Below are 12,551 nucleotides of genomic sequence, written 5' to 3' on the forward strand. Positions count from 1 at the left end.
CCTTCAGGCTGTTTTGTGTCGGTTCACATATAAACAACCATTTTCCTCCTACCCGGCCGCCCCACGACCCTCACTTCTATTCGCCCTCTTTTTAATTGATCATATATCGATTTCTCACTCCTTCTCTCGATGGTAACCGATAATCGTGGCATCCAACATGGTTAGGAATATTATTGTGCTCGGAGGCTCGTCCCATCCACATCTTAATAAGACGATATGTGAGCACCTCGGCATTCCGATGGCCAATGTGCTGCTGTCGAAATTCTCCGTCGGCGAAACTCGAGTGGAAATCAACGAGTCTGTACGTGGCAAGGATGTGTATATTATTCAGTCAGGTGGAGGCAAGGTCAACGACCACTTGATGGAGCTCCTAGTCATCATTTCAGCTTGCAAAACTGCTTCCGCAAAAAGAGTTACAGCTGTTCTCCCTCTGTTTCCTTACTCCCGTCAGAGCGATATCCCCTACAACAAGACTGGTGCTCCCCTCGTCAAGTCTTCCATCCCCAGATCCGATACCACTCCTAATTACACATTCGAGAGCACGCCACCGACCCCGCATGCTGGAAAATCCGAAAGCATGGGCCTGGTAAATGGCATCGATGGTTTACAAAGGGGACTCACCCAGGTCCAGATTGAGCAGCATGAAATGTCTTCCAGCGGTAGCCCTCAGAAGGCCCGTTTTGGCCATTACGCCAACGGGCCGCTAAAGCGCAGCGACACAACGGACTCCACCAAGTCGGATACGAGCAATCGAAATCGGAATTCTACTATTATACCTCCAACCAACGGCATTGTGAACAACGATGAGATCGCGAGTGTAGCGTCGAATTCGTCGAAACTTAGCGCTTTCCACCCACGTCCCGGATACCGACAGTGGGTTGCCCAGGCGGGCACCCTCGTGGCGGACCTCCTCACATGTGCTGGCGCAGATCACATTATCACTATGGACTTGCATGATCCCCAGTACCAAGGGTTCTTTGATATCCCGGTTGATAATCTTTACGGTCGACCATTGTTAAAGAAATATATCACGGAGAATATCCCGAATTACAAGTCAAGCATTATCGTCAGCCCTGACGCTGGAGGAGCGAAACGGGCCACCGCGATAGCTGACTCGCTTGGAATGGACTTTGCATTGATTCATAAGGTATATCCAGATTAATATATATATATTTTCCCAGCGTTTTGCTTTTATTTTCCTCTTCATTCCTTCCTTTGGACGAACGTTGTTGATACAGACTAACAATTTCACCTGTCTACTCCCCTCTGGATACGAACAGGAACGTCGCCCAACCAGAATCACAGACCGCCAGAACGCAACCATGATGCTAGTGGGTGATGTCAAAGATCGAACTGCCATCCTGATTGACGATCTTGCGGATACTTCTAATACTATCACGCGGGCCGCAAAACTTCTGAAGAAAGAAGGCGCTTCGCGGGTATATGCGCTTGTCACACACGGAATCCTTAGCGGAGACGCTATTGAGCGAATCAATGCTAGCGCACTGGATAAGGTGGTCGTTACAAACAGTGTGGCGCAAGACGAACACCGAATTCGTTGCCCAAAATTGGAAGTACTCGAGGTTGGCCATGTATTTGCTGAGGTGCGTTCTGGCTCTTTCCAACTCTTACTTTGACTTTTAGCAATTGCGTTTTTTAACAAGGACTTTTTTCTCATTTGCTATAGGCTATACGTCGTGTCCACCACGGGGAAAGTATCAGTGTTCTCTTCCAATACGACTGACCCAGATAAACTCAATTATTCTTCCGTTTCTTTTGGGGTTGTTATCCTCCCCCATTTTGCTTGCCATTGCTCTTTCCCCTCGAGTAGGAGAAAAAGAAACTATCATCTATTTTCTTTTCTTTCTATTTCGCCCCCTGCACATATCACCATGAGATAATTAATCATTTGATGGAACTTATAATAGAGTCCTAAAAGCACAAAAACAAACCCAAAACCTAAAGCACTAAAACACGCCCCAATGCCCTCCTAAACCTCCTGTGTTTTCGGTGCTTGATTTGCATCAAAACTAGGTGGGTAATGGGAAGTCAACTGCCACACAGGCCAATTTTCATCGCCGGAATATATCTATATATATTTCTCAGGCTGGCAAAGCCATGTCCCTATCCCGATCCTTTCTGCTCAAATGGCTCACAGCACCGAAGGATTAATTCATTCATTGGCTAACATACGCACGACTGATTGATTGATCGATTAATTGACTAACTGGCTTATTGATTCTTGATTCCACTGCCCACTGATTGATGATGATGCACATCCTTTCGTTTTCTCCTGCACAACGCAAAAAAAAATTAAAAAAAAATAAAAAAAAATAAAAAAAATAAAAAAAATAAAAAAAAGAGGCAACTAAAATTTACTTCAATTCTTTCTTCTTTCTTACTTCCCATTCCCCCCCCCATCTTGCCGCTTTTCTATCTTATCTTATCTACAAATGCCCATATTGCCCATTTTATAACAATTGATATTAATAGAGTGGTGAGGTATCGTGTCGGGTAGTTTGAAATTCCTCATACCAAGTGCTGGATATTGGGGTCTACATCCATTGTTTCAATCGATCATTCGAGTTCTGAATTTTCCGAATAGCCTTTTTTCCTATCTGTACATCTGGGTACATACATTGATTTTTATCTCGCCTGTCAAGTTCATCTCTTTCTTATTTCTAAATTCTTTTTCCCCTTACTGTGTGTTGATGTTCTCATTGCTCTTCTTTCATTCTACACTCATTCCTTTTTTTTCTGATCTTTCGGATCTTTCGGATCTTAACTAAAAACACGCATTGAGTATTTTATTGCCACTCCAACATTTGCTTTAATTGAGAGTTAATTCAAAATCATGATTAATTCTGCTTAAATAAAATCTGAAGTAGTCATATTCAATTTTCATCTGAAATATAAAAGAAAATAACATCTTTCTATATTTTACAGAGCTTACTTTTCATTTTGACTGTATTTTAATATTTGATAATGGGAGTTTTATTCAATCTACAAAGACTGAAATGGAGCTCTGCAGTGGAGCAAGAAAATAAAGAGAGTGAATGAAGATGAACATGCACATGATTCCGCCTGCGGCAATAGTGCAGATAGTTGAAACGCTTGCTGAGGGAAATAGACGGGTGTAGTAGAGGTGTCACGGCTAGCTGCTAGAGAGCTGGAATAAGGTACCCAATGGGAATATATACATCATATATGACCTCCCATGGAGACTTCATCACCTGGGAGCTTGCACTAAATACAACGAACTCTGGCAGGTTTGGTAAACCAACCGTTGCCTGTATTGGAAATCAATCCAATTTTCAGCTGAACTCAACTTTCAAACACTATGTCAAGGTAAATTGGTCAAGGGGAAAATTATCATCGTTCGTTCTTGAAAGGAAGCATTACACCAAACCGTGATGTAGTATCCCCCCTTTCACCTCTCAAACTAATCCATCATCAGTAAACTCCCTCCACAGAAACAACCTTATCCTCGTGCTGGGCATGGAGGAAAATGGTGTACAGCCGAGCCACAAGTCTCCCACATGTTTCTTTATATTCTCTGGACGTACAGGATAATAAGGCCTCTCTAACTATATACCATTGGTGGGAACCGCTTTTTAAACTGTATATCCCCAGAAGGTTTAATCCAAAGCAACCAGGGAAACATAGTACACTAGAGACCATATTCATTCTCCTCATATTTCCAGACTCTGCGACAGGAACAGCGGTCAACAGTCTCCTAGTTCTTTGATCAGAATAATGCTGGAAAGGAGCTGATTGTGAAATACTGACGCATTGGACAGTACGACTGATTCAGTACTGAGAGTGCTGAGAACTTGGAGGAGAAACGCCTGCACAAACAGGACATAACCCAGGAAGGTCCTGGTCTTGAATATCAAGAACTCTTGGAAGATCTCTAAGATATCCGCTCGGGGGAACACATAGCGTCTGGTTTGGACGGGCGAATGCTGCGTTGCATCGCTGGTAATCATAGGCATAGAGGTGGTCGCAAGCCTGGTAATGGTGACACCGTTGATCACACATATTCGAGGCTAGATAAAGGATCACTTTTGTAGTGCCAGGTATTAACTGAGGCAGGCCTATATTAAGGTTTATATCTAAGTATCTATAAATCAGCACTGAAGAAGTCTGAGAGAATATTTCTCTTCTCTTTTCTTCTTCAGGGATTAATTCTATTTATATCTACAATACTCCGTATATCTTTACTTGGTAACTACCACCTCTACCACCACCACCGCCTCTAACGCCCCGCAGCCCCCCCCCCCTATCACTTCCACCTCATCTTACCACTCACTATCTTACCACCCCTACCCTACCACCCCTACCACCTCTACTCTCTCTACCACCATCACTGCCTCTACCACCCCACAGCACTCTCTATCACTTTCACTCTCTATCTCTACTCTCATCTTACCATTCTACTTCTCTCTTATCATCTCTATCACCCCTCTCTATCACCTTTTCCACCCTCTAACCTCTCTATTATCATCATTATCTCTACTACTCTACAGTCTCTTCTATCACTTTCACTATCTCTACTCCTCTCTTACTATCTCTACCACATTTTGATCTCTGTGTTTATAGTATATACTGCTAAATACTCTGTAATAAAATCTCATGTGATGTCATGTGCATCTCTTTGAATTCATGAATGTGTAGGCTACTGGGGCAAAAGAGCTCAGTCACCACCAGCGCACTGCTGGTAGAAGGGCCGATCAACCCGGGACCCCCAACAGAATGAGATTCTTTTGAATAGCTGACTCTGCAGTCTGTACAGCTCTGATTAATCTGATAATGGTGATAGAGGTGATACAGAGTGGAAGAGAGTAGTAGAAGGAGTAGAGGTGATGGTGGTGGTAGAGGGGGTAGAGAGTGGAAGGAGTGGAAGAGGTGGTAAGGGTGGGTAGAGGTAGAAGAGAGTGGAAGTGATAGGGAGGGTTGCCGGGCGGTAGAGGCGGTGGTGGTGGTAGAGGGGGTAGGGGTGGTAAGGGGGGGGTAGAGGTAGGGGAGTGGAAGTGGTAGGGGGTGGAAGTGGTAGGGGCAGCTGCGGGGCGGTAGAGGCGGTGGTGGTGGTAGAGGAGGTAGGGAGTGGAAGGGGTGGAAGGGGTGGTAAGAGGGGGGGTAGGGGTAGATCTGCGCAAGCAGCAAAGCGAGCGTAAGCGAGCATTTGATGCTTGTGTGGAATTAAGCCTTTACACTGAAAAGAGCCATTTGACACATTTGTCAATATAGACTCCCGTACTAGCTTTCACCACTGAAAAGGCTGAATGAATTTATCCGTTCTCCATCCATACCTTACACCGTAGCCAATCGAGCAGCTACTATGCCGGAGACATCTGGAGAATCAGCAGTAGATGCTGTGCCAACTTTCGAAAGCTTTCCCAAACATCCCAAGCGCGTCATTTTACGACTTCGTGTGAACGAATTCGATGGTCGTAACCCAACAGAGTTTGACCATGCTATCATGGCATATCTAGCATCTGCTGGACGCCCTGTCGATGAACTCACGCAAAGAATCCATCACTCGCATATCGAACCTTTCCAACCCCCAGAGATGAAGCAGAGGTCATTTCATATAGTTCTGGATATTGAAAAAGATATGCTCAGTGATCCAGACTTTGAGAGAGTAGAGCACGAAGTTCACCGTGTTCACCGAGCTAAGAATGGTACATTGTATGGATATCACGCCCTAATTTGAGAAATTCAACTAAATCTCTGAACAGTAAAGTCAATCGCATTTCGAATCCAGCCGAAGAGCAGAACTTTGTGCGACAGATGCGACTTTTCACGGACACTTTCTATCCGTGGGCAAAATAATGACGCTCATCCCGGACCCATGAGGGCTCCAGGGCGAATTTGTAGCCGTCATGCCTGTTTTTTCTATCGGGGGGAAAGGGGTTGTACTTAGGTTTGCTGGCTGGTAGTACAAATGTATTGAAAAGATGCAAAATGGTTTTCTCTCGTGAGGCGATTGGTTTCGTTAACTTAGTTATTATGTAGATTGATAAATCTTTTAATAAAAAAAATTTTACTCTCTGTTTTAAAATTTTATTATTATTATTCTGCTTGTATGTGTGAAAGCTGATTTGTAAATAATTCTTAATATAATTAATCTATTTTTCTTACATGGTTGTTGTTATATTTGATTATAAATAAAAATGATGAGAAGATGTTCCCTTTCGTTTTCAAAAATAGAAACATGCCATGGATATGGAGCACCCAGTCTCAAATGTTTGCTGGAGGGAAACTTTGAGGAACAGATATCTCACACACCAAACACTTGCGCACAGTTTCACTGTGGAGCATAGATGCCGCGCAGTGGAATAGAGCTGTGTAGTCCAACGTCTGTCCGAGAGTGCTGTCGCGTCAAAAGGACAGAACAGCCGAGTTTTATATGCCAGGACATCTCTTGATAGGTTTAGGTTTCCTTTCCATGATTTAAAACCTCAAAATGCCCATGGTGATACGGTTGTGTCAAGGATGGATAGGGCCCTTATATCCAATCGCAAAGGATCGTGGCTCGCAGATGTGATGTCAGGGCAGCGAAATGCTCGGCAACGCTTCTGTGGCTCTGGGCTTGAAAATCCTCACGCAGGCCCAGTTCTTCAGCGACGCTCATAGGCTCTATAGATGAACTCTCCCTTCCGCGACCGTGGGTGGGTGGTGGAATCCAGGGCGGGATCCAGGCGCCCTGGTCAGTTGGTCAGAGTGCAGGACGGACGGACGAGGGGCATTTGATTTGCATTGGTGAGGGGTTTGTGAAGCCGAATGATTGGCATTTGCTGGGTCGCGCGACGTTCATGGTGAGGATGCAAAAAATTCCTGCTTCTCCTTGCAAACAGGGAATGATAAAATGAATCTGCGATTTGCAGCTCGCATCCGTTTTTTTTTTTACGCCTTTGCCTCTCAGTCCCTCACAGTGGATAAAATCCGTAACGTTAACTACATAAGTCGGTCCAATTCGGCTCCATTGTCGTCATCGATCCTGCCATCTCATCTCGCTACCTTAATCTCATCAAGCTCAAACCAACTTCATATATACCCGCGATTCCCCGTGAAATTTGCTATTCTTCTTTTATCCTCCACGAGAAACTACTACATAAGTTTAGTTGCCAATAGACAAGCACTATCGTACGCAGCAGAAGATCTCGACTACACGATTTCGTCTCTACACTATCCCCTAAGACAGACCAAGGTTCTCCTATCACCTCTAAATTTTTAACTACTTCTATACTACTACAGCCATTCAAACATGTCGAACCGTCCAATCTTCGTAGCGACTCATCCTCGCGCATGCTCCACAGCTTTCGAAAGAGTATTTTTTGAACTACTCCCCAGTTTCATCATGGACGTTCTAATTCGCAACTAACCTGAATCTCTAGGTCTTCATGCAATGTCGTGATACTCTCCAATGTGTCCATGAACCCTTCGGGGATGCGTTCTACTTTGGCCCGGAAAGGCTGAGCAGCAGATACGAGGATGATGAGAAGGCTAGAATTGAAAGCGGCTTTGCCGGTTCGACATATCAGTCAATATTTGACAGGCTTGAGAGCGAAGCATCTGAGGTTTGACCCTTTTTCTGGTCCCTGAGAAAATTGGTTCTTACCTTTTCTTGCTCCTCTTTACATTACACAAATATATCATTTCACTGTTTTCGGTGCGATTCGGTGCTTCTTGTTTACCTGGGGATAAACCCACGGTCGAAGCCTATTATCGATACCACGGGTCACTATCTTCCTCGCCATCCTCCCTTGCGATGTTTGGTCATCCATGTCATCGATATCGAGAAGCCGTTTTTCCTCCCCCGAAACTGTTTGATTTCCCAAAAGTCCTCCTTGATCCTTCGTGTATTTAGCGCAAGAGCTTTGACACATGCCCTACTATAATGCGCTCAAACACAGTTGAACCTAGATGGCGTGCATCCCGCACTCAGCGCACTCAACCATTACTATATACTTACCGCACTATAGGGAAAACGCCTTTTTATCAAGGACATCATTCACTACCTCGTTCCCCCAAGCGGAAAGCCCGCCAGCATCGCTCCCTCCTTACTGAGAATTAAACGCGGTGTGGGCACGGAGGATGGAAATGCTGTCGACCCCGTGGGTGTGTTGGCCGTGGAACCAAGTTCCAATGCCAATAAGAACACCCCTTATCCGTATGATACGCCTGCGGAGGTCGACAATCCGACCGTTGTTCCGGCTGCACTGCTTGCCAAGTTCCATTTCACTTTCTTGATCCGTGACCCCCATTACAGCATCCCATCCTATTATCGATGTACGATCCCACCGTTGGACGACATCACGGGCTTTTACGACTTTTACGAATCTGAGGCGGGCTACGACGAGGTCCGCCGTGTTTTCGACTACCTGCGCAAAATACAGCTTGTCGGTCCGCATGATGCCAATGGAAACGGGGTTGCAAATGGCGCATCAAATGGAGCCTACACAAACGGTAACGACGTCAATGGAAGCACCGCACCAGAAAATAATAAAAGAACTGAGATTTGTGTTATTGATGCGGACGATCTGCTGAATGATCCTACTGGCATAATCAAGCGCTACTGCAAGAGCGTCGGAATAGATTACACTCCCAAAATGCTGACCTGGAATACCGAGGAGGATCATCGAATTGCCAATGAGGCATTCGAGAAATGGAGAGGGTTCCACGAAGATGCCATCCGCTCAACTGAACTAAAAGCTAGAAGCCATGTAGGTTTTGTTATTATTATTCTTCTTCTTCTTGTTATTATTCTCATTATTTAAACCCCGCCTCGCAAAACATCATATATATATAAACCAAGCAGGGTATATACCATTGGTTCTTCTGACTGACAACTCTATTTTATCGACTAAAGCAGAAAGCACGCAAAACCGAAGCCGAATTCGACAAAGAGTGGCGTGAGAAGTACGGCGAGAAGGGAGCAAAAATCATCCGCTCCGCCGTCGATCGCAACATGGCTGACTATCGCTATATGAAGAAATTCGCCATGAAGGCTTGAAAGAGAATATCCATTTGGCAGTATTTCGCTGGGAAACATGGATTTTATCTCCTTCTTGCTTTTTACCTCAACGCACCTCCCCTGGTTAACTCCCTTCCCATTTTATTTTATCCTTCAAATATTCATCTTTTCTTTTCTTTTCTTTTTCTTTTCCTTTTCTTTCTTTCCCTTTCTTCTCAAGCCCTGGGTGTCAAACTAGCTCTCCAGTTACGCAAACGGACACTCGAGACGTGCATGTGTGATCCCTTCCTATAACTACGATTGCTGAACTCAAGACACATGGGAGGCTATCTGCGGACAAGTCTTGCGCGTGCTCTTCTCTGGCCTCGTTTTTATCCCTCTCCGCGGTTCCACCCTTACCTTCATTTCCTTGTCCTTGTTCTTCTTTTCCAATTTCCCCCTTCTGTATCTGCCACGCTCGCCAATCCGTCGAAGCGACGATTAAAAAGCTGGCTGGGCCGTGGCAACCCTACATTTTCGCCATTCCGCTCTCGTCCCTCCCTTTCGTACAAGTAGTGATGATTTCTCCTTAACTTTTACTTGCCCGATTTTTAAACGACGCCAATGCCTTTATATCATGCTCTGGAGCATGTCGCGTCTATTGTTGATTGCTTAGTATGCGTAGAGTAGCTAGTGTGTAAATCATAGTGCGTAGGTACAGTTAGTTATGTTTCACGATATTTCAATTGAACCCCTTCTAGCTGCAGAAGCTATGGGGATTGCAGTATATAGATTACTTTGCGCGCGGAGCTATGTACAGGGTATAGGATCAAGGAGGAAGAAAAAAAAATATAACAATTGAGAATCTCCCATTCACATATACGTGTCTCAGGCTATGAAAACAAGTCTTTTTATATATATATAAGGTAACTATAGAAATCCCGAACTCCGGATAAACCGTCACTCGCCCGACAACACGAGACAACTAGACTGCCAAGGACCGCAGCTGGCCAAAGGGGCCAAGGACATAAATGAAAAGATAGATATGAACAAAAGAGAACCAAAAAACCGCCAATGCGGCAACTGAAACCTTTCTAGTTCCTAAGATGTGTGAATGCGTTTAGCGGAGAGGAGGCACGGAAAAAAGAGCACTGCGGAGTTAAGGGATAAAATATGGTGTGTGGTCAGTGGTGGTCAGGGCGGTGGTGAGAGGGAGGCTGGGTAATGTAGAAAGACGTTCGAAGAACAGTGATCAAAGAGTCCCGGATATGCCAGGTATGAGCCCTAGAGACATACTCAGGTATAGGTAGGTTGATCATGGGGAATCGATTCCAGACCGGGGTGCTTCCATGTCGTTGTGAATAAACCTTGCCAAACACTCACAAAGGGCAAGCCGTTTAAAAACAAAAAAATAAAAGGAGTACGCAGTAAGCAACAGTCAAGCAAGGAATTCATAAGACAGTGCAGTGGTAGTTCATGTTTCCACGTAGTCAGAACAGAGAATATAGTCAAAGAGTTCAACAATAACCTACAACAGATACGAACGGCATGCGTAGGAGATTAAAAAAAAAAAGAGGAGTAAGAATGCAGGGAACGATGAGGGAAATGGATCATCCATCATCCACAACCCAGTAACTCAAAATGGCGTTCAAACAATCCGCCAAATGAAAACAAAAATGAAAATAAAGAAAGAAAATAACAAAAGACGAAGCCAAAAGCAAAAACTCCATTGCTCATTCAGGTAATTAGACGGCACTGTAGCCGCCCCGCGGTCCAGGGCCTTGTACGGTGGTAACCACTTTCCGGCCCCAATCCTTCAAAATATAAGGGATATCACGAATGGTGTCGCCATGTGGAAGGAGATCCCAGCCACGCGCGCCGTATCGGTTGTAGTTCAACCAGGAGCCGAAGATAAGATACGCAGCGGTGCAGAGGAAGACACTGCAAAAACCCACTGTTAGTCCCATCGCGATATATATGTAGTTTATGGCGAGGGTGGGGAAGCAAGTATTCTGTAGGTGGTAATGAAGTGGGCAAGGGATAGCTCGAAGTTAGACACTGCGAGTACTCACATCACAATCAACCAGGTGAAAAGTCCCCAGTGATTATTCTTCTCGTTTCCACCGTCCTCGAAGTCTTCACAGGCATACTTCGTCAACCAATCCAATCTCAAGACGAACACATTATCAACCAGTCCGTAGCTCTTAAACTGAAGACTTTTCTCGTCACCCTTTTTGGTGTCGCCTGCTTTATCGTCTTTTTTATCTCCGTCGGATCCATCTTCGTCAGCCCTTTTAGTTCTCTTGCCAGACCAATCGCCTTCTAAGCCGGTGCGCTCGAGATCACACGTCATTTCTATAACGGCTTGTTGTTTATAATCCTTGCCGTTAAAGGGATATTTCCCGCCGTGGAGCTCGACCCGGAGCCCTTCATGTTGGGAATCGCTGGACTTAAGCCGCGTAACCTTAGGATCGAGGTTTCTGCCAGAATTCTGGACGTAAATACCCGCGATTGGAATAGCACCTAACACTTTGTTGTCATTCGACGATCGTTGCACTCCGCAGACTGAGGAAAAGCAGGAGCCAGGTCAGTAAAAATCACATGAAGAACAGCCAGCTGGTGAACGTCGGCAAAAGCAATGGTACAACTAACTCATTGTCCCTGACGGGCACTCTGTTTCTTTCAGCGGTTGGCATAAGTTTACGGTATATGTAGTATTGATAGTGGTTGGAGGGTGTTCAACCACGTTGTAGACCGAGTGCGGACCGGCCAAAGAACGTAGGTTCCATAATTTGCTGTCAACAACGATACGGTCACAGTCTAACGTTACTCCGTATGAGAGGGTCGGAAATAGTAGTAGAAGTGGAAGATAAGGAGCTTCTTTATTTATCTTCATGGTGATGTAAGTGTGTATGTGTGGAGGTGCGACGAAAGAGTGATGAGAGGGCGTTTCGTGCCTGGTTCAGGCAGCCAAGGGGAGGATGACCACTAGGTATACCGGTAAGAGAACGACAGCCCGCTTGTTCAAAAAGATAGTGAGATGTGTAAAGGTTCAATAAGTCTTTGTAGTGAATGCTCTCACGGCTAGAGGCTCGCAGTCGTTGTCGTCGTCGCCGTTCGTCGTTGTCTTCGTTCGTCGGATTGGTCTGGGGTTGGAGCTGCCCGACGCTTACACAAGCACACTCTAAACAAAAAAGGACTAGTGATGTCACTGGCTGAACTGGCACGTGACGCTAGAGAAAGCCAGCAAAGAGCAAAAGGAGGAGTGTCTTATTGAGATGATGACGATGATGAAGATGATTATGCCGATTGACAAGGAGGCTTGTTTAAAGCTGGACAGGCGCCGGATTAGCGTTAGTTATCTGGGGGAGAAGAACTTGGCATATCTCTGAATCAAAAGGCCTACCTTGGTTCGTAGGGCAAAATCGTCACGAGCGGGAACAAATAAAAAGATTACGCCATGAAGTTGAGCGCAACATACTCATATAATAAAAGAAATATATATATATATATATATATACGTTGAGATCTGGAGGGCATTAACTGATGCAAGAAATGTTGAACACTTGAACATACATGTACAAGTAACATG

The 12,551-nt window shown here is 45.0% G+C and overlaps 6 protein-coding genes across 7 annotated transcripts; 4 read left to right on the top strand and 2 right to left on the bottom strand.

The window, feature by feature from the left end:
* Positions 1 to 157: 157 nt before the first annotated feature.
* Positions 158 to 1,744, top strand: BDCG_00937 (ribose-phosphate pyrophosphokinase; the record flags this gene model as incomplete). The annotated part of the gene is made up of 3 exons (XM_045416451.1): positions 158 to 1,147; positions 1,281 to 1,604; positions 1,688 to 1,744. 3 exons carry the CDS (start codon positions 158 to 160, stop codon positions 1,742 to 1,744), a joined length of 1,371 nt encoding a protein of 456 aa, XP_045272175.1.
* Positions 1,745 to 2,987: 1,243 nt separating this feature from the next.
* On the bottom strand, positions 2,988 to 4,173 carry BDCG_16238. Of its 2 annotated transcripts, XM_045425489.1 has the most exons (3): positions 3,790 to 4,134; positions 3,567 to 3,736; positions 3,119 to 3,442 (listed from the first exon to the last, which is right to left on the bottom strand). In XM_045425489.1, the coding sequence occupies exons 1-3, from the start codon at positions 3,993 to 3,995 to the stop codon at positions 3,438 to 3,440; spliced, it is 381 nt and encodes a 126-aa protein (XP_045279365.1). In that variant the 5' UTR covers positions 3,996 to 4,134; the 3' UTR covers positions 3,119 to 3,437. The 2 variants fall into 2 exon arrangements, with proteins under 2 accessions (XP_045279366.1, XP_045279365.1); XM_045425488.1 differs by having other exon boundaries at positions 2,988 to 3,736; positions 3,790 to 4,173.
* A 962-nt stretch (positions 4,174 to 5,135) lies between these two features.
* BDCG_00938 (uncharacterized protein) lies at positions 5,136 to 6,064 on the top strand. Its single transcript, XM_045416452.1, has 2 exons — positions 5,136 to 5,691; positions 5,742 to 6,064. Exons 1-2 carry the CDS (start codon positions 5,342 to 5,344, stop codon positions 5,833 to 5,835), a joined length of 444 nt encoding a protein of 147 aa, XP_045272176.1. The 5' UTR covers positions 5,136 to 5,341; the 3' UTR covers positions 5,836 to 6,064.
* Positions 6,065 to 6,871: 807 nt separating this feature from the next.
* BDCG_16239 (uncharacterized protein) lies at positions 6,872 to 7,240 on the top strand (the record flags this gene model as incomplete). The annotated part of the gene is made up of 1 exon (XM_045425490.1): positions 6,872 to 7,240. The coding sequence occupies one exon, from the start codon at positions 6,872 to 6,874 to the stop codon at positions 7,238 to 7,240; it is 369 nt and encodes a 122-aa protein (XP_045279367.1).
* Positions 7,241 to 7,270: 30 nt separating this feature from the next.
* BDCG_00939 (uncharacterized protein) lies at positions 7,271 to 9,019 on the top strand (the record flags this gene model as incomplete). The annotated part of the gene is made up of 4 exons (XM_045416453.1): positions 7,271 to 7,333; positions 7,401 to 7,583; positions 7,989 to 8,729; positions 8,876 to 9,019. 4 exons carry the CDS (start codon positions 7,271 to 7,273, stop codon positions 9,017 to 9,019), a joined length of 1,131 nt encoding a protein of 376 aa, XP_045272177.1.
* A 637-nt stretch (positions 9,020 to 9,656) lies between these two features.
* Positions 9,657 to 12,536, bottom strand: BDCG_00940 (Atg27p). Its single transcript, XM_045416454.1, has 4 exons — positions 12,366 to 12,536; positions 11,612 to 12,291; positions 11,032 to 11,524; positions 9,657 to 10,900 (listed from the first exon to the last, which is right to left on the bottom strand). The coding sequence occupies exons 2-4, from the start codon at positions 11,853 to 11,855 to the stop codon at positions 10,705 to 10,707; spliced, it is 933 nt and encodes a 310-aa protein (XP_045272178.1). The 5' UTR covers positions 11,856 to 12,291; positions 12,366 to 12,536; the 3' UTR covers positions 9,657 to 10,704.
* Positions 12,537 to 12,551: the final 15 nt, after the last annotated feature.

The sequence above is a fragment of the Blastomyces dermatitidis genome (genome assembly GCF_000003525.1).
Source record: "Blastomyces dermatitidis ER-3 genomic scaffold supercont1.1, whole genome shotgun sequence".
In the NCBI taxonomy this organism is placed as follows: domain Eukaryota; kingdom Fungi; phylum Ascomycota; class Eurotiomycetes; order Onygenales; family Ajellomycetaceae; genus Blastomyces; species Blastomyces dermatitidis.